This window comes from Chlamydomonas reinhardtii, chromosome 13 (assembly GCF_000002595.2).
Source record: "Chlamydomonas reinhardtii strain CC-503 cw92 mt+ chromosome 13, whole genome shotgun sequence".
NCBI classification, from domain to species: domain Eukaryota; kingdom Viridiplantae; phylum Chlorophyta; class Chlorophyceae; order Chlamydomonadales; family Chlamydomonadaceae; genus Chlamydomonas; species Chlamydomonas reinhardtii.
This window is the reverse complement of record NC_057016.1, coordinates 5036878-5058991: the sequence shown is the minus strand read 5'-3', so window position 1 is coordinate 5058991 and position 22114 is coordinate 5036878. Positions and strand designations below refer to the sequence as shown.

Below are 22114 nucleotides of genomic sequence, written 5' to 3'. Positions count from 1 at the left end.
GAGCCCAAAAGTATCATCAACGTAGATGAACTAAAATGCGTATTGGAGAAGGCATCGTATGTACGGCGCGGCGTTTGGTTGGACACTACACCGCCCGCCCGGCCTCCAGCTTCGTCGTTATCCAGGCGTCCCGCCAGCTCCTTCGCTCCTCCCTACACCTACACGCCTGCCCTGACGCCTGGACGGGCCGCCCCTCACACAGCTCACACAGCATCCAGCTCAGCTCACGTCCACAACCGCACGAAACAATGGTGACTCAGCGACGGCCATGGCCCTCTGCCCTGATCGATGGCAAATGACCGCAAGCATCCCCATGCACGCCGTAGCGGGTAGTTCACGCTACCTTCTGCCGAGCTGGCTGCACCTCGGCAGCAGCCTCCATGCGCCCCGCTCCCTCCCTGGGGATGCCGACTACAGTCCCCCTGCCTCACACTCCCAGGTGGCGGCAGCATCACGCCGCCCGATGCAGTGCCGCCCGATGCAGCGCCGCCGCCACCGCTGGGGGGTCCCCTAGGGGTCCACGGGCAGTGTGCTGACGGGGACGTCCTCACGGCCGCCGTACTCGCTCCAAGACCCGTCGTACACAGCAGCCTGCACCATGAGTCGCCGCGAGGGGGGAGGGGGTCAGGCATGAGCAGTTGGGCGCCGCCATGGCCACTGAGTGACGAGCGAGGACTGCACGTTCCGCAACAGGGAAGCGGAGCTGCTGTGTGCGGCGGTTAGGTCAAGCTTGGCGAACAGAAAGAGCTTTGGCGCTGATGCGCACTTGCCGCCTGTCGGCAACCCCCGGTGATTTGGAGTAGCTTGGGCTGGTATTTACAACCCTTTTCTCCCCCCGTCTCCGTGAGTGGTGAACGCCCCTTGTGGGCTGGCTGCGTCTTGGTTCAGTCAGGGTTGGAATGAACTACCCCCCTACCCCCACGGCCCTTTCCCTCCCTCCCCGCACCCCCACTGCCCCCAACCAACCACCCCCCAACCCCCACTCCCCCCCCCCCCCACGCACCAGGCTGCCGTTGACCTGGTACAGCGCCAGCGCCAGGATGCACGCCGTCAGCCCACTGCCGCAGCTGCCCACAACCGGCTGGGAGGGGTCCAGGCCGGCGGCGGCGAAGGCGGCGGCCAGGGCGGGCGCGGGCTTGTAGGCGCCGCCCTCGAGCAGCGTGGGGAAGGGCAGCGAGCGGGCGCCTGTGCGGCACACCCCGGAGGCGAGGTGAGGACAGGGTGGGTGGGTGGGTGGCGGTCCATGGAAGACAGAGTGAACAATTCGGACAGATGACGGGAGGGGCATACGGTATGCCCGGGCCCAACTCGTTGGGGCAGCAGGAGACAGGCGGGGCATGGGGCGTGGGACCCTGAGGCTGTGCGGCTGCACAGCACAGCACCGCATCACTTCAGGCGGCTCGGGGGGCGGGCGCAGTCCAGACAGCCCCCCTCACGCACGTGGGCACACGCTTCACCCCTCACTGCACGGCCCCTCTCAGCACCGCCCCACCCCGCACCCGGGATGTGGCCGCCGCGCAGTCCCGGCCGCGGCTCGGGCTCTGTGCCCACGAAGCGGCCGCCGCTGCGCGCGTCCATGACCTGCTCCCGCCGGGTGGTGATGTTGGCGAGCATGTCATCAATGGAGCGGACCTGCGGGGGGGCGGCGGGGGGGAGGGGGCGTGTGAGTGTGAGTGGTGACACGTGGAGCGGGGTGTGTGGGCACCACCTGAAACACGCAAGTGCGCGCGTGTGTGTGCAGGAACACGCAGGAGCACATTGCCGTTTCGTCCATCCAGCCCGACAGCCCGTCCTGTGCATGGCCCATGACTCCCTGTGCCCGTCCTGTGCGTGTCTCACCCCCCCACCCCGCCTCCAGCTCCCCCTCCACTCCCCCGCCTCCAGCTCCCCTCACCTTGCTCTTGTCCAGGCGGGCCTTGTAGGCGCTGCCTGCCGCCGGCGGCGCGGCGCATGCGGCGCTGGCTGCGAACATGTGGCTGTCACTGGGCGGCGGCGAGGTGTCCAGCGGGAGGCCGGCGGCGCGCCAGGCCGGCAGGCCGCCCTGCAGCACTGCCACCCTGGAGGAGGTGCAGGTGGTGGGGGTGGTGGCGGTGGCGGTGGCGGTGGTGGGGACGGGTAGTTCAATCACATCCCAAAGAAACCAAGGCCCAGAAGCAGCCCACAGGAGGGGGTAGGGATGGTGGGAGAGGTGGTGGGGATGGTGGGGGCTAGGAGAGGTGAGAGGTGGGCGTCCAGTCATGCGTCAGGGGTTGCTGCGTCCCTGTAACCCTGCCACCTCCCGCCCCCCTCTGCACTCGGCATCCCCCCGCCCCCCTTGCCCCCTGCACCCCCTTGCACCCCCTCTCACTTGTCATGCCCAAACACCTTGAACGTCCACCACACGCGGGGCGCACTGAACACCCCCAGGTGGTCGTACAGAACCACGGTGGTGTCATTGGTGATGCCCAGGGCGTCCATGGCGGCGGCAAAACCCTGTAGTGTGTGAGGGTGGGTGCAGGAAAGGGGCCAGTGGGGTCAGGCAGTGAGGGCTCTGAGGGCGCTTTGCTTCCAGGGTGCAGGGCTTGTAGGGGTCTGGCGTATCTGTGCCTGCCTCCCGCGGGCCAGCAGCGCTCCCCTGTTGCTCTGCACGAGTCACGCCCCTCACACATACCCACACATACATCCACGTCCACATAGTCGCACCAACCCACCTGCTCTGACGGCAGCATGTGCGGCAGCCCCCGGGCGGTGGCGGCGTCTGCGGCCACGCCGTCTATGTCGAAGAAGCGCGCGCCCGGCAGGCGGTTGGCGCGGAAGTCGGCGTGGTTGTTGCGGCCGTGCACCGGCATGTACCAGCAGCAGTCCAACACGCGCACCCACGGGTCGGACAGCCTGGCAGGGCGGGCGGCAGGGCAGCAAGGGTGGTGGGGACGTGCGGCGGCGAGGGGTGGGTGGTGGAGGCAGGGCATGGCATGGGGACACGCAGGCGCTGCCTTGGGCGCTGCACGGTCGCAGGCGGCTGAGGACAGGAGGCACCTGTCAGCGCCCGTGCGCAGCACGCCTTGTTTCGTGCGCCCCCCCCGCGCTTTCCGTGCATGTGCGCTCTCCAACTCCCACCCCCCTGACTCCTGGGATCTCCAGTTCGTACCCATGCAGCCTGCATGCGCAAACATATCCCGCATGTGTTTTGGCCCCACCCACCTCTCCGCAAGCCACTCGGGGCTCACGAGCGGCGGCAGTTTGTCACCGGCAGCGGCGGCGGTGGCCATGGTGCGGGGCCGGCCAGCAACTGGCGTGGCCGCGGAGAAGCAGCGGCGAAGGTGCAGAGCCTGTGCGGACACAGAGTGGAAGCACACACCCACATCAGCACACGATGAACAAGAGCACCGAGGGTGCCAGCCCGCTGTCTGGGACATGCGGCACACACACACACATGCGCCGTCCCCGCCGCGTTACAGACAGCCCCCAGCGCCACATCCCCGCCATTGCTGCGCCCATGCGCTGCATGCAAGCTGTTGCTGTGCGAGGATTTGGCCAGCGCGGAAGCACACACACCACCGTTGCGGAAGCACAGGCCACGATCGCCGCCCAACCGCCCATGACATGCAGCGTTACCTTATGCGATATGTCAGTATGCAATTACCTGACGTCCGGAGGTAGTGCGCAGCGAGGCCTGCATTATCGCGTCACACCCTGGCCTCTGCTTGTCGACTGTGTCCCCGATAGCAACACAAATGCTCACAAGATGGTACTGTATTGTTTGGCATGCAACTAATTGCAACAAAAGTCAAGCCAACCGGCATGAGTGACGAATTCGCGTCGTCATTGACTTCAGAGAGAACTGACTTTCAAGCGCTGGACCTCAAACCAAACGCTATACATACAATATTGCTATACAGTCACAGTGTAACATTTAACTCCAGGCAAGAGAGCCACACAGTCGCTGCAACCCTAAATGCTCCGGTGCGGTGTCTCGGCGCGCCCTCGTCTGCTACTGGCAAGCGCAGGTATAACCTGCACCAGATCTAGCGTCAGCGCCCGGGCTGCGGCACCAGCGCAGGCAAACGTGACGACCATGGCTAGCGACGCATGTGCGGCCACGGAAGCTGCCATAGCTGGACTGCAGCCCCCGGCGCTGTGGAAGTTCTTTGCACAGCTAACTCAGATACCTCGTCCGTCGAAGCATGAGGCGCGGTAGGTCGGGGGCAGGCCATCGTGCGGTGGCTTGCCAGCGGGGCGAAGGCGAGGTTACCCCAGCCAATCCTATCCGCAGTCGTTGCTCCTGCTAACTCTACCCCTACGCGAAGCCCGCTGACACGTTCAGTCGACTGTTAATCGCAGCGTGCTGCAGTATCTGAAGGATTTCGCGGAGGCGCGGAGGCTGAGCTGGCGCCAGGACGCGGTGGGGAACCTGGTCATCTGCCGGCCCGGCAGCGGCGGCGGCGAGGCGGCGCCGGGCGTGGTGATCCAGGTGTGTGGCTGCGAGGCAACAGGGGGCGGGGGTGGGGGCGGGGGTGGGGGAGGGGATGGGCGTGGACAGGCAGATGGGGGTACATGGGTGCGGCTGTGAGGGCGTGGGGGGCGGGAGTATGAGATGGGGTCAAGCGGGCCACTTCGGCGATCCCTGGGTATCCGCGTGTCAGGATCTACAACTGCTGCCCCTGCTGTTGTAAGACAGCCCCTTCCCCTCTCCCCAAACACGCGCCTGCTTGCCTGCCTGCCTGCCTGCGCGCCTCAGGGTCACATCGACATGGTATGTGAGAAGGACCCGGCCCTGACCCACTTCGACTTCATGACCCACCCGCTCACGCTGCGGCGCGAGGGCGACTGGGTCCGGGCCAGCGGCACCACACTGGGAGCGGACAACGGCATTGGTAGGGCGGCTTTTGGGGGGGGGGGAGCTGGGGGGGCAGCTGGGGGGGGGGGAGCTGGGCCGTGTGCTGGGTGTGCTGGATGCGGCGAAGTGGGCAGCACCCTGCGGGAGTGCGGTCAGCAGGACAAGCAGCAAGTCCCCAATCATAGTGCAGCTGAATGCTAGGGCGTTAGTGAGTACCGTAGTATGGAAGCGGCCCCATAGCCGTACCTCCCGCCTTCACAACCTCCAACGCCCCTCCCCCTCTCTCCCCCTCCCCCTCCCCCTCCCTCTCCCTCTCCTCTCCACCCTCAGGTGTGGCTGCTGCGCTGGCGCTGCTGGACCTGCCGCCCTCCGCCAAGCTGCCGCCACTGGAGTGCCTGTTCACAGTGGACGAGGAGACCGGACTCACAGGTGGGGGGCGCCGAGCATATGGGCGGGGTGGGGGGGGGGGCATGGGCGGGGCGGGGGGGGGGGCGGGCGGGGAGGTTATGTGCCCGGGCGCAGCGGAAAGCCGGGGGAGGGGGGCCTAGAGGGGGGCCTAGGAGGCGAATGCGGGGTGGGGACCAGAATTGCATGCCCAGGCACGATGAGTGGGGTCGGGGCTGGGGGTGTCGTCACCGGACCACGTAAGGCGCCGCACATGCCAGGGCGCAGCCAACCGCGATTGCTGTGCTACCGCCTCTACCGCCCCCACTCCCCCTACTCTGCCCCCCACACACACACACACACACCCGCAGGCGCCTTCCAGATAGCTCCGGACCTGGTGCAGGGCCGCACCATGCTCAACCTGGATACGGGTGGGTGGGGCCGCGTGTGCGGGTGACTGTATGTGTGGGTGGGTGCGGGGGGTGAGCAAACGCGAGAGCGGCTTTGCTGCACGGATGTCCGCACCTGTGGCTGGGGCTCACCTGGACGTGTCAAGCACAGGGAAGGGCACGTGTGGCTGCCTGCACTCACTGCTGTAACCGGGCGAAAGCGCCGCATGGCCCGGCGCCGCCACCCACTGCCCCCCTCTGCCCGCCTCTCCCTCACACCGTTTACCACTTCCTCAACTAATCATGATTGCAACCCCCCGCCCCCGTTTCCCCCCTCTTTAGAGGATTGGGGTGAGGTGTTTATCGGCTGTGCGGGCGGCGGCGACACCACCCTGGTCCTGGAGGTGGGCCTGCAGCCACCACCGCCCAGCAGCACGCCCATGAACCCCTACGAGGTGGGGGGCGGTCGGGGAGGGGGGGGGAGGGCAAGGGAGGTGTGTATGTGGGGCGTGGGCAGTGGGTACTAGGGTGGGAGCATGAGGGTTTGGGGCGGTAGGGGGCGGCGCATTACGGGGTGACGGGCGGGTGATAGTGGAGCGTCTGGGGTGATGGGCATTTGTGCGCGTGTCGTGGTTTCCCTCCTTGGTGCCGTATCCTTTCCCTGTTCCCTACCGCTCTCGCGCTCCCGCCACTGCCCCCTGCCCCGCCCTGTCGTTTCCTAACTCGTCATGCCTGGAACCCCCTCCCTCCCCTCCCCATCCCCTCCTCCCTCCAGCTGTCAGTGAGTGGTCTGTTGGGCGGCCACTCCGGACTCAACATCGCCGAGGGCCGTGGCAATGCCGTGCAGCTGCTGGCACGGGCGCTGGCGGCGGTGGACCAGGCGGCGGCGGCGGCGGCGGGCGGCGAGGCGGCCGGCAGCAGCAGCAGCAGCGGAAGCAGCAGCAACGGCAACGGCAGCGGCGGCAACGGCAGTGGGGATCCGGGCTGGCGGCTTGTGAGCGCTGGTGGCGGCGACAAGCGCAACGCCATCGCCCGGGATGCCAGCGCCGTCATCCTGGTGCGTGCAAGGGGGGCGTGGGAGGCGCGTGTGTGTGTGTTAAACAAAGAGAAAACGGAACAAATCCGCCATACACGCGCGCGCAATTACCAACCATTACCGACGCCGCGTTTGTCGATGTTGCCCCAGTTGTCACCTTGAGTATACTCACCCGCATATTTTGCCTGGAACCCCCTACCCGGGCGTTTGGCATTGTGTGTGTGTGTGTGTGTGTGTGTGTGTGCGCGCGCGTGTGCGTGTGTGTGGGGTGTGTGTGTGGGGGGGGGTGGACAGGGGTGACGGGGGTGGGGGTCACGGAGGAAGGGTCACAGGAGGGTGTTTCCCGCTCCCCTGGAGCAGCTGTTTGGTCGCCACGGCGGCCGCAGCTGCCGAACGCACCGGGTGCAGCTTGTCACACACCAGGTCGCACTGCACCTGACGCCTGCCCACACTGCCCGCACTGCCCACAGGTGTCTGACGCGCGGCGCGAGGCGGTGGCGGCGGCGGTGGGTGCGCTGCAGACGCAGCTGGCTGCTGAGTATGGCCGGCTGGAGGAGGGCCTGGCTGTGCGGCTCAGACCGCTGCCCGGACCCGCCGGGACGCCACAGCAGCAGCAGCAGCAGCAGCAGCAGGTGACAGAGGTGGTGGCCCCTGCGGACGTGTGTCGGCTGCTGGCGCTGCTGCGTGGGCTGCCGCACGGCCCCCTCAAGTTCTCACACGCAGTGCCGGGTGCGTGCGGGGCGGGGGCGGGGGCGGGGGCGGGGGCAGGGGCGGGGGCGGGGGCAGGGGCAGGGGCGGGGGTGGGGGCGGGGGCGGGGCGGGGCCGCCCCATAGAACGGTTCCAGGTGCATGCGTGGGGATCTCGGCAGCACAACCCCGCACAAGCTGCAGCAGCATCGCGCCGCAGGCAGGCTTGATTGGTTAGCGCTCGGTTACGAGGATGACAGTCGGGCGTTTCAAAGCATGCAGCCCCAACCGTCGCGGTTACCGATGCGGCTTTGCTACGCGTATACACACAGCGTTACCAGCCAGGTGGCATCGACGTCCTGTTAGGGGGCAGCGTCCGCACTTGGTCTTAAACCGCAACAGTGCTGCAACCCTCCTGCTCCAGGACCACCATTGTTCCCATTGTTCGTTGTTACACGCACACACTGCTCCTCTTCGTTCTTCCGGTTCCGGTTCCCCATTTGGAGGGCCTCTGAAACCTACCGCTGACTTCCTCCTGTCATGGACGGCTATCTCCTTCCCCCCTGGAATCTTCCATCAACCTCCCGCGCGCTCTGTGCGCTGGTTTTGGGTCTTGGCTCTTTTGGGACTGGATTGAACTACCCCACCCACCCGTACAGGCCTGGTGGAGACGAGTAACAATGTGGCTTCGCTCAAAGACGCCGCGACCCTGCCGCCCGGGGAGCCCGGCAGCAGCAGCGGCGGCGGCAGCAGTAGCTGTCCGGCCGGCGTGCGGCGCTATGTGGTTGTGTGCACCACCCGCTCCTCGCTCACACCCGCACTGGAGGCCACACGCGACGTCATTGCGGTGAGGAGGCAGGGGGCTAGTGGGGGCAGTGCGGCGGCGAGTGTAAGCGTGGTGGTGGCGGTGGTGGTGGGTACGCTGAGGGATGTCGGGGTTGGTCTCTGGTCGTAACTTCCGCCCCGACCCGCCCCGCCGCTTTCGTCACGACACACGCACACACACACACACACGCACACACACCCCCACAGGGCCTGGCGCATCTGGCTGGCTGCACCGCGCTGCACCGCAAGGCCGCCTACCCGGGCTGGCAGCCCGACCCCACCAGCCCCGTGCTGCAGGTGCGGGCGTGTGGGCGTGCGCGTGTGCGCGTGTGTGTGCGTCGGCGGTGCTGCGGTGTCATGCCGTGGGCGTGGCTCCGCACCGCAAATACAGTCCTGCGTGTTTCCTTCTTGGTGCTGTCCACTGACGCGCTGGCACACTGACGCGCACACACATGTGTGTACATACAGATGACACTGGATGCCTACAAGGAGCTCACTGGCGGCGAGGCCAAGGTGTGTGCGACTGCGTGTGTGAAGGCAGGGGGGATTATGTATGGTATCATAGGGAGTGGCTTCGCGGCCGGGTTCACTGCCAGCGAAGGTGGGCACGTGGGGCTCGATTGGGCTGCAGTGACTTCCCGGGGTTGTCGGTGCATCGGGCGGCACAACCACACGCCCGCCGCGCTGCTGTCAGCAGTGCGCAGTGACGGCATACCGCACAGGCGCCCTGCGCGACTGCTAGCTTGCCCGACTGCAGTCCGCCCCCCCCCCCCCTTTCCAGGTGAGCGCCATCCACGCCGGCCTGGAATGCGGCATCCTGCAGCAGCGCTTCAACGGGTTGGACTGTGTGAGCTTCGGACCCACCATCAAGGTGCGGGAGGGGGCGGGAGGGGGCAGGGGACGAGAGCGGGAGGCAGGCTGACGCGCTGCTCATTGCTCTCCACCCATGGCCAGCTCCACGCACCAGCCACCAGCCCCCCCATACCTCCTACCCAACCTTGTCTACCCAACCTTGTCTCCGCCCTCATTCTCACTTCTCCCTCACCTTCCCCCTCTGCTGCCTGACTTCCCTTCCCGTCACCCTCCCCGCCGTGCCGCCGCACAGGGCGCGCACAGCCCGGACGAGCGCGTACAGGCGTCCACCGTGGCGCCGTTCTGGGACCTCACCCTGCGACTGCTGCAGCGGCTGGCGGACGTGCGGCAGTAGCAGCGGCGGCAGCAGGGGCGGCAGGCGGCGGCAGCAGCAGCAGTAGCAGCAGCGACTGCAGGCGGGAAGGGCGATAGTGGAGTCGGCGGAAGGACCATATGGTACGACAAGCACACGGGCGACCTTGCAAACACACACGGGTCCGGATGGACATGACGTGAGACACCGTATGGTAAGCATACGGTGTGTATGCCGTGCCGTTCAATTCATCCCAATATTGCTTGCATGCGCGCATCGGTGCGGTGCGCAAAATTGATCATAGGTTGATTGACACGCGCGCCAGACGCTCAGGTGGGCAGCAGCCGCGCAAGGCACTCCCCCATTTAGTTACAAGCTCTGATGACTGGTGAGTGACGACATGTGCTTCATGTTAAGCGTGTGTACAGCATTCATCGTGCATGTTGGGACGTGAAGCGTCAGTGCGTGCGCACACAGGCGGGCGGTGCATGGATGCAGCACGGTGTGCGTGTCAAGGGGACCGATGTGTGTGTGTGTGTGTGTGTGTGCGCACATGTCCACGGCGGCGGCGGCGAGTGTTGCTTGGTACCTCCAAGCAGACCATATATTGACGTCAACAGCAAGGCCAGATAGCAGCGGCAGCGCTGACAGAGGGAATGCGCGTGTGGTGGCGATTTGATACGGTAATGGGAGTGGTGTGTTCAGCACTACTGGCTGGGGGCGCGGCAGGTGCTGCTGTGTGTCCTGTGGGTCGGTGGTTGTGTGGACATGTGGTGGCGCTGCCTGCCGGCGGGGCAGACCGGTGGCGGGCCATGCAGCGCCCCGGCGGGCGGCTGGCGGGGCGGACCGGTAGCGGGGCGGGGCAGTGCGGGCGCCGGGCGGGGCTGTGAGGAGGTCGGGCCCGAGGTGACACTGCGGTGGTGGTGGCATCAGGGGGTGAAGCTGATGCGCTTGTGTGTACCGCATGCGTGTGGTGTGCGTGTGCGTGTGCGACGGGTCGGTTGTGAGCGGTCCCGTGCCCCGGAGAGGCGGAAACCGGGGGGGCGGCCACGACCACCCCCCATCGACGATCGAGTCGACCTTTAAGCACTGGGCAGACAGCAAGTAAGCGTGCAAATTCCGAAGTGTGAGTCGGAGCCCTGCTACGTGCAGGACCCGTTGTACAAAATGCGAGTTAGGCTTTGCGGGGTGGCTGAGTAGTTCATGGGCGGCCACTGGGCATTTCAATCCACTTGGGTGTTGGGGCCCATTAATGCCACAGCCAAACGCCCCCGCCCCTGATCATGGGCTTTGAGCCTTAGAGCTGAATACCCGAGGTAGTGCTGCTGTGGCCTGTGTCTGTCTCATGCCGCGCCGCATGTTGCGTGCAGGAGGCGCTCAGGAGGTGCTCGTGCACGCTCATGCCAGCTCGTGCTCGTCAGCAGCGGCCACCTCGTCCTGGACGACCATACCCCACGCAAATCTTCAGACTCGGCTTGACACGCCTACGTGCAGGATTCTATTCAATTTGCAGGAAGACATTAAATCGCACAAATCCATCGACGGGAGGGCAACAATGGCTAGTTAAACATGGCAGCCCGGGGACTCAACGCCGTACTGAGCCAGAAAACGAGTACTGAATGGGATGTGGACAGACGCGCAAAATGTTCAGTAACCTGCACGGTGGCAGGCAGGTTGCAGCGCGCTCCACTCCCGCAGCATTAACCGGCGCGAACGACGTGCAAATAAGCGCCGTTACATTGCCGCTTTCGAGCATATGCAAGTATTAGCGTTGTTGTCAAGTACAACAAGGCCTTGCTCCTACGATAATGTTGCACCGGCCATTCCTCCCATTCAGGTAGCCCCTGGAAGATGTAGATACTGTTATCTTGCAAAATGAACACGATGATGGAATTGCGCGCTCACTTGCACGACACTTGCACGACGGCCGTGCTGCAAGTTAGCCAGGAGCGGCGGTGGGAAAGAACTCTGCTGTCGACAGGAGCTGGACCCTCCATGTCTATACCTGAACTAGTATCCAGTAGTTTTCGTCGAACCTTGTTTGCTCACACCGTCGCTGACTGAGCGAGGCGCCTCGACTACTACTTGTTCGTTATTAGCGCAGCACTCAATAATACTTACATTCAATCGAGTCTTTATAGCAAGCTCAGGAGCAAGGCATAAGGCTTGTGAGTTGTGTTCTTTTGGCCCGCACCCATTCCGTTCTGCTGGGCAAGCAGGGCCAGCAGCGAGCCTGCATTGGAGCTTTATCACAAAGCGAGCTCTTCAAGACTGCTGTAAGCTCCAATATGCCCAGTTGTGGCTCGGTGCTGTCGACGCCGAGCGTGTGGCAACCGGAAAGTTGCGCTGCTGCTGGACGAGGCTCAGCAGAGTCCGCGCTAAACCGCGGCCCTTCAAAGCCTTGATGCCTCAGACTTTTGCAGATCTCTTTCACGGAACACCTGGCTCGTTGAGCCTGCGCGCGGCCCAGACAGCCCAGCCATGTTTCTGCTCCAACGCAGTACCGTCGAGTACAACCTTTTGGCCCTCGACGCCACCTAGCCCGCCCCAGTCGCCCTCGCGGCTGCCAGGGTGCGCCCACGCCGCCCCGTGGCGGCCCATGGACGACTCAAGCGCCGGCGCACACCCAGCGTCGCCGGACAGCCAAGCGGAGGGCCACGGTGACGACGACACCCCCACGCGGCAGCGCCCCGCCGCCTCCACCTACTCCCAGCCGCAGCAGCCACAGCGCCACCTTGACCTGCTGCAGCCCGCGGAGCCCCCCCTGCTGCTGCTGCTGCCACGTCCTCCCCTCCAGCAGGGCGCCAGCCTTGCATCTGCCGCCGCGGCGGCGCTGGCACTCGCCGCATCCGCTGCTGCTGCTGCCGCAGGGCAGCGGCGGCGGTCGAGCGATCTTGCCTCTGTCACCACTGCCGCCGCTCCGCGAGCATTCACGACAGCGGCGGGCGCCGCTGCCGGGGCGGCGGTGCTACCACTGCAGCGGGGCTCGCCGCCGCCGCTACGCCCAGCCTCCGGGGACAGCACCGGCCCTCGGTCCCCCAGAAGATACGCAGCTGCCGCTGCTGATAATCACCCCAGTGCGGCCGCGCTCGCGGCCGCAGCATTGTCGGGGCACCTTACGGTACCTGGTGCCGCATGCGAGTCAGATTTGGCTGCCCTTACTGCGCCCATCGCTTCCGTCTCCACCACTGCGGCTGGCATTGCTCGGGGTAGTGGCGGCGCTGCAGCCCCCAGCGGCGGCACTCACCGCGCTTTGGACGCGGCTACTCGGCGCCCCGGCGCGCCGGCATTGCCACCGCTTCTGTCTTTATCAGGTGCAGCAGCAGGCGGCCTGCTCGGCCTCATGGCCGCGGGGGGCGGCCACAAGCGCCTCAGCAGCAGCATCCCTGAGGCGGCAGCTGCAGCGGCGGCGGCGGAGCCAGCAGCAGGGGGCCTTGGCGACCGCCGTCGCCTGCTGCCGCCGCCCGCCGCCTCCGCTCCAGCGGGCCGCCGCCTAGCACCGCCGCCGGCGAAACGCCAGCGGCTCTCTGACCCTGGCCTTGCTGCGGGCGGCACAGCAGCAGCAGCGCTCGGGCACCTGCAGCAGGTGCGTGTGGCCGCAGCGGCTGTAGGGCGGAGGCGCAGCAGCAGTCCACAGGGCCGCGCCACCACAGGGGACAGGGGCGGCGAGGTTGACTGGGCTGCTGCTGCTGCTGCTGCGGGCCGCGGTGGCAGCGCAAGCATGGCGCTTGTTAATGACGCAGCAGCCGCGGAGGAAGCAGCCGCGGAGCGCTGTTACCGGGGCCTTGGCGCCTCTGCGCAGCCGCCACCGCAGCTGCCGCCCTCGCCCAGGCGCCAGCTGCTGACAGCAGCGCCTTCCCCGCCGCCCCTCCGCGGGCAGCAGCCTCAACCTCCATCTTTACCTGTGCCGGCGGACGAGCTGCAGGCAGCGGCGGAGCTGCTACTAGCTTTCCGGCGCACCGCTGCAGCCGCGACGGCCGCTATTGCTGAAGACGACAATCCGCAAGTCCCATCCACCACAGCCGCCTCGGCAGGTGGCGGCAGCACCGTGTCGCCTACTGCTGCTGCACCTCGCACCGCCGCCTGGAGGGGTGAGGCGGCTCTCTCGCCCGCGGCGCCGCACTCATTCGCAGCAGGACCAGCAGCACCAGCAGTGCCGCCGGTAGCGGTGCCAGCAGCCGCATTCCCCTCCGCCGCAGCGCGCGCGACTTCTGCTGGCACACCATCGCCAAGCACTTGTGCTGATTCTGCTGGTGCTGGTGTTGGCGCTCGTTCAGCGCGGCATTCGCCGGCGCACTCGCCCTCGCCGCTCGTTCACCAGCAGCACCACCACCAGCCGCAGGCGCAGCGTGCCCAGCAGCAGCAGCAGGCGGCTAGGCTGCTCATGCCCCCGCCGCCGCCACCACCGCTGCACATGGCACGCCGGCACTCTGCTCCCCAGCAGCTTCTGCCACAGCAGCAGGGCCCCTTTCATGCTGCTGCCGGAGGAGGAGGCGGGCATCAAGAGCATATGCGGCGAGCATCTGACGGCGCGTCCATTGCCGCGCCAGCTCCCTCTCCAGCCGCAGGAAGGCACCCGGCAGTCGTCCGCCACAGCGCTTCAACTGCACACCAGCAGGTGGGCCGGGCGGGTGTCAGTCGGTGATGACCTGCCTGACCCACCGCCGCTGAACCGCTTTCTGCTGGCATCCGTCGTGTGTGCATGCCTGCGACTTCCGCCATTCGTCCATGAACATCAAGCACTAGCAAGTAAGCCCGCTACCCATCCATGCCTGCTGTGTGTTCGCCACCGCTGCTGCCGACGCCCAGCAGGCGCCCATGGGACCCATTTCAGAGTATGTTCCCCTTCGGCGTGCGCCTCTGATGGCGCCGCCGGCCCCGCCGCCCGCTGCGTCACCACCGCTGCCGGCAGCCGCAGCCGCCGCCGGCGGGACCGGCAGTGGCCGGCACTTGACGGCGGCAGCGGCGGCAGCAGCTGCGGCAGAGGCGGCCGCAAAGGAGCGGCGGGGCGCCTCCACGCCTGACAGGCTTCTGGCTCAAACCGCCGCCGCCGCCGAAACCGCTGTGCAGCGGCAGGCAGCGTCTTACTTGGATGACAGCAGCGGCGGCGTGTCACAGCAGCGGCGGCGGCCGCCACGCTGGACGTTGCCGCCCGGCTCCCGCCTGCTGCTGGCGCGCACCTCCCCCGCCGCCACCCCACCCAGTAGCAGTAGCCGCCCTCCTGCGCCTGCGTCTGCACCTGCACCTGCACCGGCACCGGCTGCCACTGCTTCTGCTGCTACTGTTGTGGATGAGGAGCTGAGGGCGCTGTTCCTGGCAGTGGTTGATGTCGTCACCAGCGGCGGCGCAAGCGGCCGTGGTGCCGCGGCGGCGGCGGGACATGAGGAGGGGGCAGCGGCGGCGGCGGTGCGGCCTGCGGGCCGCGAGGCTCTGCACGCCGCACTCATCCTGCTCACCACGCAGCACTACATGGACCACGGGCTGCCCGGACTGCCACCCGCCACTCCCTCCACCGGGGGCCCGGCACTGCCGCCGCCAAGGCTGCTGCCTGCACCCGAGCCGCCGGCGCCGTCAGCCCCGCGGCGACTGCCTCCGCAGGCACCGTCACCACCGCAGCCGACGGCTGAGCTGGAGCGGCAGCAACAGCCGCAGGCTCATCGTCCGCCTCATCATCATCAAGTGGCGCCAACCCCACGGCCGCCGCACGGCGCCATCACGGCGGCGGCTGCAGCTGCTGGACCTGATGAAAGTGCTGCTACTGCCGGCGGCAGTAGTGCTGCCGCGGCAGGGAGGCGGAACAGCAGCAGCAGGAACCCCTGGGCTGCCAGAGGTGCCCCGCCAGGAGCTGCAGCGGCTGCAGGTTTGGCGGTGGTGATGGAGGCGGCAGCAGCACCCAGCAGCAGAGGCCTAGGCGGCAGCAGCCAGCAGCATCCGCCCGGACGACAAACAGCCGCCACTGCGCCGCAAACAGCTCCCACTGCCGCCGGAGCTGCTGGTCAGAATAGCAGTACCGCCGCAGTTACTACAGTTACCGCAGCGCTTAATTCGCAGCAGCTGCTGCGCGAGAGGAAGCGGCGTGAGGCCAGCGGTAGCCGCAGCAGTAGTAGTGGTAACTCGGCTGTGTCTGACCAGCAGCAGCAGGCGCCCAAGCGCAGACGTCAGGACCTGTAGCTGCCTCGGCGCATGGAGTAAACGAGCGGCGAGGTTGAGTGCACGTGGGTGCTCTTTCCTGCATGCGTATGCATGTGTAATGGCTGCTGGGACGAATAGATAGAGTGGCAGCAGGGCAGTCGTGCGCGGACTGACTTGCTTGTGCCGCACTATCTTCTGTATGTGAAAATCAACCTGATTGTTGCATGAATTATTACTCAACCTGGTTTGTCTGCCTGTTATAGCTGGATGGAACAGCTAGCGGCAGCAGAGACACGCACTGCGCATGCACGGCCCGCGTTGTGCTGCCAGCAGCAACGTCCAGCACATAATTCGAGGGAATAAACACATGAGTCGAACTAACGCAAACGGTTACACAAGAGGGGGGTACAAGTTGGGACGCAGGGGGACATGACGCGCATGTATGATGATGAGCAGCAACGCCGCCGCTGCTGTGCATATCTTGCATAGCATGATTGCAACTGGGTATTGAAGGTGCGCCTGTGAGGTATCCGATATGTGCCTAAATAGGCCGCCGCTTTGTATGCCTATATACTTCGCTGCTTGCATTTTTGCATTGATCCACGCACGCTCACCGTTTCAACGGTCTTTGTCAGACTCGTACTGCGACGGAGATGGCAGAGGCCCCCAACATAGAGGCGTGTGCTTAGTAGGCGCCCGCGTCAAGGTGGCTGGGTTGATAACGACCCGGGAGGGGAGGGCTCAGCCCTTTTCCTGCCTCCCTAAGGCAGCCACCTCCTTGTTGCATTGATGTGGTAATGGAACATACACGCTCCCCGACACTGATCACACACAACGTACGGTAATGCATGGGTTTGGTGGGGGCGGTCAGTTGTGTAAGGCGATTGTTATGAGAGCATTGCTTGTGTTGACTGGTGCCATATGAAGGGGATAAATTGAAGCACACTGCGAAGCCACTCTGCGCGTACCGGAGCCAGGTTAGCTAGGGTGTTAGAAGGGAGGCACGTGTAGCGCTCCGATTCAGGTGTCGTGGCATAACGTATTTTTGCGTGGCTGCATACTGTGGCCGTGCGCAACATACATCTTGGCACTGCAGGGCGGGGGTAGCATGCACAAACAAGAGGGCACTCACACTGCGCATAGGCGGCCTAGCTAGGCCCCGCAAGAAGCACCAGCGTGTTCGTACCATGCAGCAAGCGTTAGCTGCAGCAAGCAATAGCCCCATGACAAATCAATAGGAATGCGGCTCAGATAGGGCAGGATAGGGAACGCCAAGGATAGATGTTCCTGCGAGGTGATACTGCGGGGATTTGGCATTGAGAGTACTTTCTGATGTGGGGGTCCCCGGCGCGCGTTACGCCCCGTCCCCCAGGTCATCCCTCGCTCGCTCGTGTGCATATCATCAGCAGTGCTCAGCACTTGAATGGGCGCACCAATTGGGCTATCGGGGCCGTGAGTGGCTGGCTCGACTGTTGTTACTGCCTTGTGCTTCCAGGTGCTTCCTATCTATGAATGCGACAATACGGTGAACGTCAGGGGCAGTCCAGTGCTCCACATCATCTGCCGTATGTATGCTGCTCTGGTGCGTAAACGGTGGGCCCGGCCTGTGTGGGTCATGCTGTGGCACACGGAGGGCAAGGTGTCAAGCAGTTGTAATGTAGTGTTATTTCTCGCTCATAACAAGCAAGGAGTATGCTACTTGTACGGCACGGCCCTGCGTGGGAAGCAAGGCTGCTGCTGGAGGCCGGCGGAGGCTTGATGTAAAATCCTTGGTGATGTGAGCAGCTGTTGCAGAAAGTCTGTTCAGCGCGAGCCCTCTTACACCTTTAGTTCCGTTGCCGCCTGTCCTAGGCGTCGACGGTAGACCAGACAGGCGACTTTGTTGCTTCATGTGGGAACACGGTGAGTGCGAGAGGGCCTTGGATGCAGGGAGGGTAGAAAGCTCAGGAGCTTACCCCATGCTCAAAATTACAGGTAGAGCTTTAGGAGAGCATTACGCACGTACTTTTAGTTTGTCAGGGGTGGGGAACCGCCAAAGCAAAAGGGTCGGTCATCGTCCCTGGGGGTTGGCCGGGTTTCGGGAGCCCATCCTGGCGGATTGCGGGGAGCGCCCCACAAGCAAAACTAGGGGCCACACGCAGCACTGCGAGGACTCAAATGTGCACGTCATGCAGTACGAAGCACAAACAAAGTGTGTGGGGGCTAATTTGCGCAGCCTGGCGTGGACATATCGGCACAGATTCGACACGTGCGGACTGACCTGGCGGGGCTCTCAAGCAATGGTGCGTGTGAATGCATGTTCAACAAGGCTGCCGGTGCACGCTGTCCATACATCACATGGCAGGGAGTTGAAGGGGGGATGGGCTGGGTCAAGGGAATAGAATCCCCCGTGCACGTGACTGTGACTAGAGTCTCAGAACAGGACCGCCAATGGCATAGCGTGACAGCGCTTGTCAAGAGCAGTTGATGAGTTGATTGGTGCTACTTTGATATTGAACGGAGTTTTCAAGCCCTGAGCCACAAGGTTTTGTCTGTGGTGTGGGGGGTTCCCTGGCTGGGATTTCGGGGCATGGGGTGTGGCACTTTGTTTCCTAACCCCCCCCCCCCCAATGGTCCGTGTCATGCCCAAGGTCAACCTCCCATGCAGATTATAGTATGCTCCTCGGCTCGGATGCTCCCGGGATAAGGGTGGCGGTGCGTTGGGACAAATGCACACGGCGAGGGGTAGCAGCCACAGCGGAGCTTGCCTAGATACAGGGCTACAGCAGCAGCGAGCGCCGGCACACTCGGGTTGCTTGCCGACAAGGCCCATCCATCCAGCAGCGCAGCCTATGCCGTGGCTCCTCGTATGTGCCATCAGGAGGACGTGGCATTTCCTAGAACAGTAGATTGGGCTCGCTAGTACTCATTACAGCCCGTGCCAGGCCGCATCTGACTCTGACTGGGCGTCCGATCCTGTCCGATCACTTCGATGTCCCTGAGCCAGGGCAGGCCTCCCCTGCCGTAACATGCCATCCTCTCCACTGCCCAAAACAGCAATCGTGGCATTGACAAGCTGAAACATGCGCTTAACCCATCAGTCACCAAGCTACCGTATGGTCCTCATACGCCCACACATCCTCACAGTTGTGTTCGCAGCTGCCCAAGCACGCACACATTCGCGGCGGCCCAGCATGCACTCCAGCAGACAACTGTAAGACCCACCTTCGCGCCCAATGCATGGGTATGGCCACAGTGGCAACACCCAACAACAAGATCACATCGTTCTTCATTCCTTCCCAGGGTTCGCCTCACGCACGCGGGATTATATGCATCACGGCAGCGCCAAGCACACAGCAGCAGCCGCAATGCCTACAATCGTTGATACCGGTGTATGTGTGGCTCACCGCATGTACAACGATTCGCTGCCTACCTAAGTATGCTCCCGGCCAGGCGTGGGGCTGTACACATGGCGGCGCCGGCACGCTTCGAGTTGCTGCTGGGGACGTCGAGGGCTTGTCACTGCGGCCGCGCCGCTGCTGAGTGCGTCCGATGCTGCACATCCGCAGCATGCACCGCACTCGGCGCGCGCAGGCCCGCCACCGCCGCCGCCTCACGTGAGCGTGCTGGCGGACACAGTATGTAGGCTGCGGCGGCTGCGGCGGCTGTGAGGCCTGCAGCGCGGCGGGAGGCAGCCAGCCATGCCACCATTCCATCCAGCTGGAGGCAGGAGAGCGGTTGCACGATGCCGCCGCCGCCGCTGTCATTCGGTAGTAACAGGTGCATGGATGGGGAGGCCAACGCCTAACGATAAGTCAAGGGAGCTTGAGTGAACAAGGGGGGCGTGTCAACTAGCGGCCGCCGCCGCCCTACTGACACTCCAGTCATCCGCACAACTCACGTCGATCCCGATGAGCAGCTGCATAGTCAACAGCAACTGCCGCAGCAGGCAGGCGACCTGCCGAGGAAAGCAACCCAAGGCGCCCGAGTGCTGCATAGTCTCAGCTCTCCAGCGATTGGGATCGTAGACAACCATCCAAGTAAGAGCCGCATAAACAATCACGTAACCCCCCCCCCCCCCCAACCCCCATTCTCGGTGTGGTGTCCTCCGCATTCTCCTATCGAAAGCCTAGTGCGCACAGAACCCCAGGAATACTTGCATATGGCGCAGAGCTGCACTTAGACATAAGAACCCTTGGGCCGCTCGTAACGTACCTACGTCTGCCACCCCACCGCGTTGGCCCGCCCCTGTGCCCGGCGGCTGTGCCCGGCAGCTGTGTTCTGAAGACCTCCACAAGCTTGATTTGCCGACACTCCTCTCCGCAGCTGCTGCGCGTGCGGCCGTTGCGGGTGCAGCGGATGCCGCCCATCTGAGCGGCGCAAGCCACCAGGGTGCGGTCCGGCAGCCAGGAGAAGTCGCCGGGCAGGACGTCTGGGCGTCTGTGCGCCGCGCGGCATTGGCACGTGCACGGGTGGGCCAGGCCCAGGCTGTGGCAGCGTGATGAGCTAAGCGTACTGCTATGTAGCCCGCCCTTGCAGGTACCCCACCTGCACGTGCACCGGCTTGTCCATGATTCGATAGCTGGCTGGCGCGCCGCTTGCAGTCTTGCTCAGAACCATATCGGGCAGCAGCAGCGAGTCACGTGTCAGGTACTGGAAGAACCCGCAGCCGAAGTCGAGGAAGGCCGTGTATCAGGCTGCAGATCCACGCGTGACTTGTGGGGCGGCCAGGACGTGCGCGGCACGAGCATGGGCCTGTCCGCAAGAATTGGCAACAGCGGTAAGCAGGCACGGGTGAGGAGCGAGCGTACTTATTCATAGGCTGGCCACCAGGGCATGCAAGAAACATACGGTAGGTGGCGTGAGGGACGCCCGTCCGCCTCCTGCCTGCCCAGCAAGCTGCACCATTAACGGGCAGCCCTTTCCCCATACCCAATCCCCGCCCTCGGATCACCACCCCTCGAACTCCTGGTGCCAGTCCTCCGAGCAGAACAGGGCACGCGCCAGGCAGCCGCCGGCCAGCTGCTTGACGGCGGTTTTGTGACCAGCTGTCACAATAACGCCACGAACACGAACACACCGTCTGCGCAGGCCTCCGCGTCATCTGTCAGCCGCTGCATCCGCTCATTGAAGCTGCGCCGCACATCCACCGGCAGCGCGGGTGCGTTGCGCTGCGAACCCGGCTGCAGCTGGTGCTGTGAATCGTAGCTCGCCAGGTCGGTCACGGCCACAAGATGCGGCGCCTGCCCGCACAGCAGGCGCGGGGCTGCCAAGCGCAACTGTGTGTGTCGCGAGGGTCTCTGCCCCAGAGCTGGGGGAGCAGCCTGTCGCGAAAGTACACGAGCTGTGGCGCGTGGCTGCGTGGCTGCTTCGCCCACAGCGCAAAGATGAGCGTATCCGGATACCCAGGCGGGCTGCGTCACGCGCGCGCTGCAACAGCGATAGCCCGGAGGGCGGCGTCCCACGCGAGCGCTTTGGGGGCGCCGAGCCTGTGAAGTGGATGGAGTAGGGCGGGTGCGGGCCGCGTGGGGGGCGCCGAGATGGAGTGGCAGTTAGCGGCGTGGTGGCGTTGGGGGGCGGGGTGTTAGGGGCCCTATGAAAGCGAGGACCATGACTTTACTTGGTTCGCACCTGAGGCTGTGAGCTCTGGCGCGTCTGGGATGTTCGCGCCCATGTACCGCAGGCTGGCTGATAGGTGCGAGGCGCCGCGTGCATTGAGCAGCTGTGGCAGTATTGTTGCTGTTGCTGCTGAGGAAAGAAAGCGGAGCGCGCTCGGTCAGGTGGGAGCTGCGAGTTCGGTCTGCCCTGGGTCAGCTCTGGACTCGGCTCGCTGGCCGGAAAGTTTGGGGTCGACTGGCGTTGGCTCGTTCGAACTGGAGGTGCAAACTTCCGGCGAAAATGGTCCGGAAATCAAGGGGAAATCAAAACTTCCAGGCCCCCATCCCCGGGAACGGGGTCTCGCAGACTCGCAGTGCAGCAAACCTGGGCCCGTAAAAATCGAGTGGCACAGAACCACACAACCACCAATCGCTGAATCGCAGTTGCTACATTCTTGCCCCCTGACCCGCTGTCGCACCGAGGCCGCTGCACAATATGTCAACGGGTTTGATTTCGCCCACGTTTCAGTGGACATAGGAAGTTTGTTCTCAGAACAGCCATAAAGCGTGTGTCACAGGGAAGTGCAGGGCACGGAGGAATGGCCGACCAGCAACAGCAGACGCAACAACGGCCGCAGCTCTTTGATGAGAGCTGCTATAGGCGCCTGCGACAGGCCCTGCTGAAAATAGGCGTGCATCCAGAGCTGGCGGCAGAATTCACGGATGACGACTTGGGACTGCTCCTACGCGAGGGCTTCCGGAGTGCTCTGGGCCTTCAATTCGCCGATGCCGCACTCCTGCAAAAGGCTGGGCTACGGACTTCCTGCGCGAGCTATATCGCCAAGGCGCAAGGTGAGTAGGGTTCCCGGGTTTAGTGTGGATGACCTTACAGAAACTTTGGCAATGCTGGCCGCGTGGCGTCATATGGCCTGGCTTGGGCAGCTAGTGTCGTGCCGCGGCAGTCGGGCCTGGGATGATGTGGGCGTCCGGAACCCTTCCCGGTTTCCCCGTGTTAACACCGTGCCATGCTTCACCGCAGAGCGCGCGGCGGCGGCGCAGCACAACGGCGTGGCGGTCCCAGGCGGCGGGGTGGCGGACCCAGGT

General features: G+C 64.7%; 6 protein-coding genes across 7 annotated transcripts in view; 3 read left to right on the top strand and 3 right to left on the bottom strand.

Annotated features, from left to right (window-relative positions):
- Window positions 1-4: 4 nt before the first annotated feature.
- On the bottom strand, window positions 5-3726 carry CHLRE_13g607050v5 (uncharacterized protein). Its single transcript, XM_001699039.2, has 8 exons — window positions 3623-3726; window positions 3181-3308; window positions 2691-2871; window positions 2348-2472; window positions 1895-2057; window positions 1500-1632; window positions 1004-1185; window positions 5-591 (listed from the first exon to the last, which is right to left on the bottom strand). The coding sequence occupies exons 1-8, from the start codon at window positions 3656-3658 to the stop codon at window positions 511-513; spliced, it is 1029 nt and encodes a 342-aa protein (XP_001699091.2). The 5' UTR covers window positions 3659-3726; the 3' UTR covers window positions 5-510.
- A 120-nt stretch (window positions 3727-3846) lies between these two features.
- Window positions 3847-10622, top strand: CHLRE_13g607000v5 (uncharacterized protein). Its single transcript, XM_043069899.1, has 13 exons — window positions 3847-4173; window positions 4321-4450; window positions 4718-4853; window positions 5147-5245; window positions 5572-5631; window positions 5932-6044; window positions 6365-6646; window positions 7096-7354; window positions 7972-8159; window positions 8345-8434; window positions 8606-8650; window positions 8919-9008; window positions 9243-10622. The coding sequence occupies exons 1-13, from the start codon at window positions 4055-4057 to the stop codon at window positions 9342-9344; spliced, it is 1713 nt and encodes a 570-aa protein (XP_042917874.1). The 5' UTR covers window positions 3847-4054; the 3' UTR covers window positions 9345-10622.
- A 484-nt stretch (window positions 10623-11106) lies between these two features.
- On the top strand, window positions 11107-18032 carry CHLRE_13g606974v5 (uncharacterized protein). Its single transcript, XM_043069898.1, has 3 exons — window positions 11107-12085; window positions 12173-13920; window positions 14115-18032. The coding sequence occupies exons 1-3, from the start codon at window positions 11902-11904 to the stop codon at window positions 15471-15473; spliced, it is 3291 nt and encodes a 1096-aa protein (XP_042917873.1). The 5' UTR covers window positions 11107-11901; the 3' UTR covers window positions 15474-18032.
- A 42-nt stretch (window positions 18033-18074) lies between these two features.
- On the bottom strand, window positions 18075-21466 carry CHLRE_13g606962v5 (uncharacterized protein). Of its 2 annotated transcripts, XM_043069896.1 has the most exons (6): window positions 21045-21466; window positions 20494-20902; window positions 19962-20168; window positions 19629-19853; window positions 19315-19371; window positions 18075-19173 (listed from the first exon to the last, which is right to left on the bottom strand). In XM_043069896.1, exon 6 carries the CDS (start codon window positions 19122-19124, stop codon window positions 18933-18935), a length of 192 nt encoding a protein of 63 aa, XP_042917870.1. In that variant the 5' UTR covers window positions 19125-19173; window positions 19315-19371; window positions 19629-19853; window positions 19962-20168; window positions 20494-20902; window positions 21045-21466; the 3' UTR covers window positions 18075-18932. The 2 variants fall into 2 exon arrangements, with proteins under 2 accessions (XP_042917870.1, XP_042917871.1); XM_043069897.1 differs by lacking the exons at window positions 20494-20902; window positions 21045-21466 and having other exon boundaries at window positions 19962-20216.
- On the bottom strand, window positions 20265-21466 carry CHLRE_13g606950v5 (uncharacterized protein). Its single transcript, XM_043069895.1, has 2 exons — window positions 21045-21466; window positions 20265-20902 (listed from the first exon to the last, which is right to left on the bottom strand). The coding sequence occupies exons 1-2, from the start codon at window positions 21085-21087 to the stop codon at window positions 20538-20540; spliced, it is 408 nt and encodes a 135-aa protein (XP_042917872.1). The 5' UTR covers window positions 21088-21466; the 3' UTR covers window positions 20265-20537.
- A 100-nt stretch (window positions 21467-21566) lies between these two features.
- The window catches only part of CHLRE_13g606900v5 (uncharacterized protein), a 3406-nt gene continuing 2858 nt past the window's right edge, over window positions 21567-22114 (top strand). The window contains exons 1-2 of the mRNA XM_043069894.1: window positions 21567-21862; window positions 22050-22114. The exon at window positions 22050-22114 is cut by the window's right edge and continues 254 nt beyond it. The gene's annotated coding sequence lies outside the window, so the exon portion shown is untranslated. The remainder of the gene's footprint in view (window positions 21863-22049) is intronic.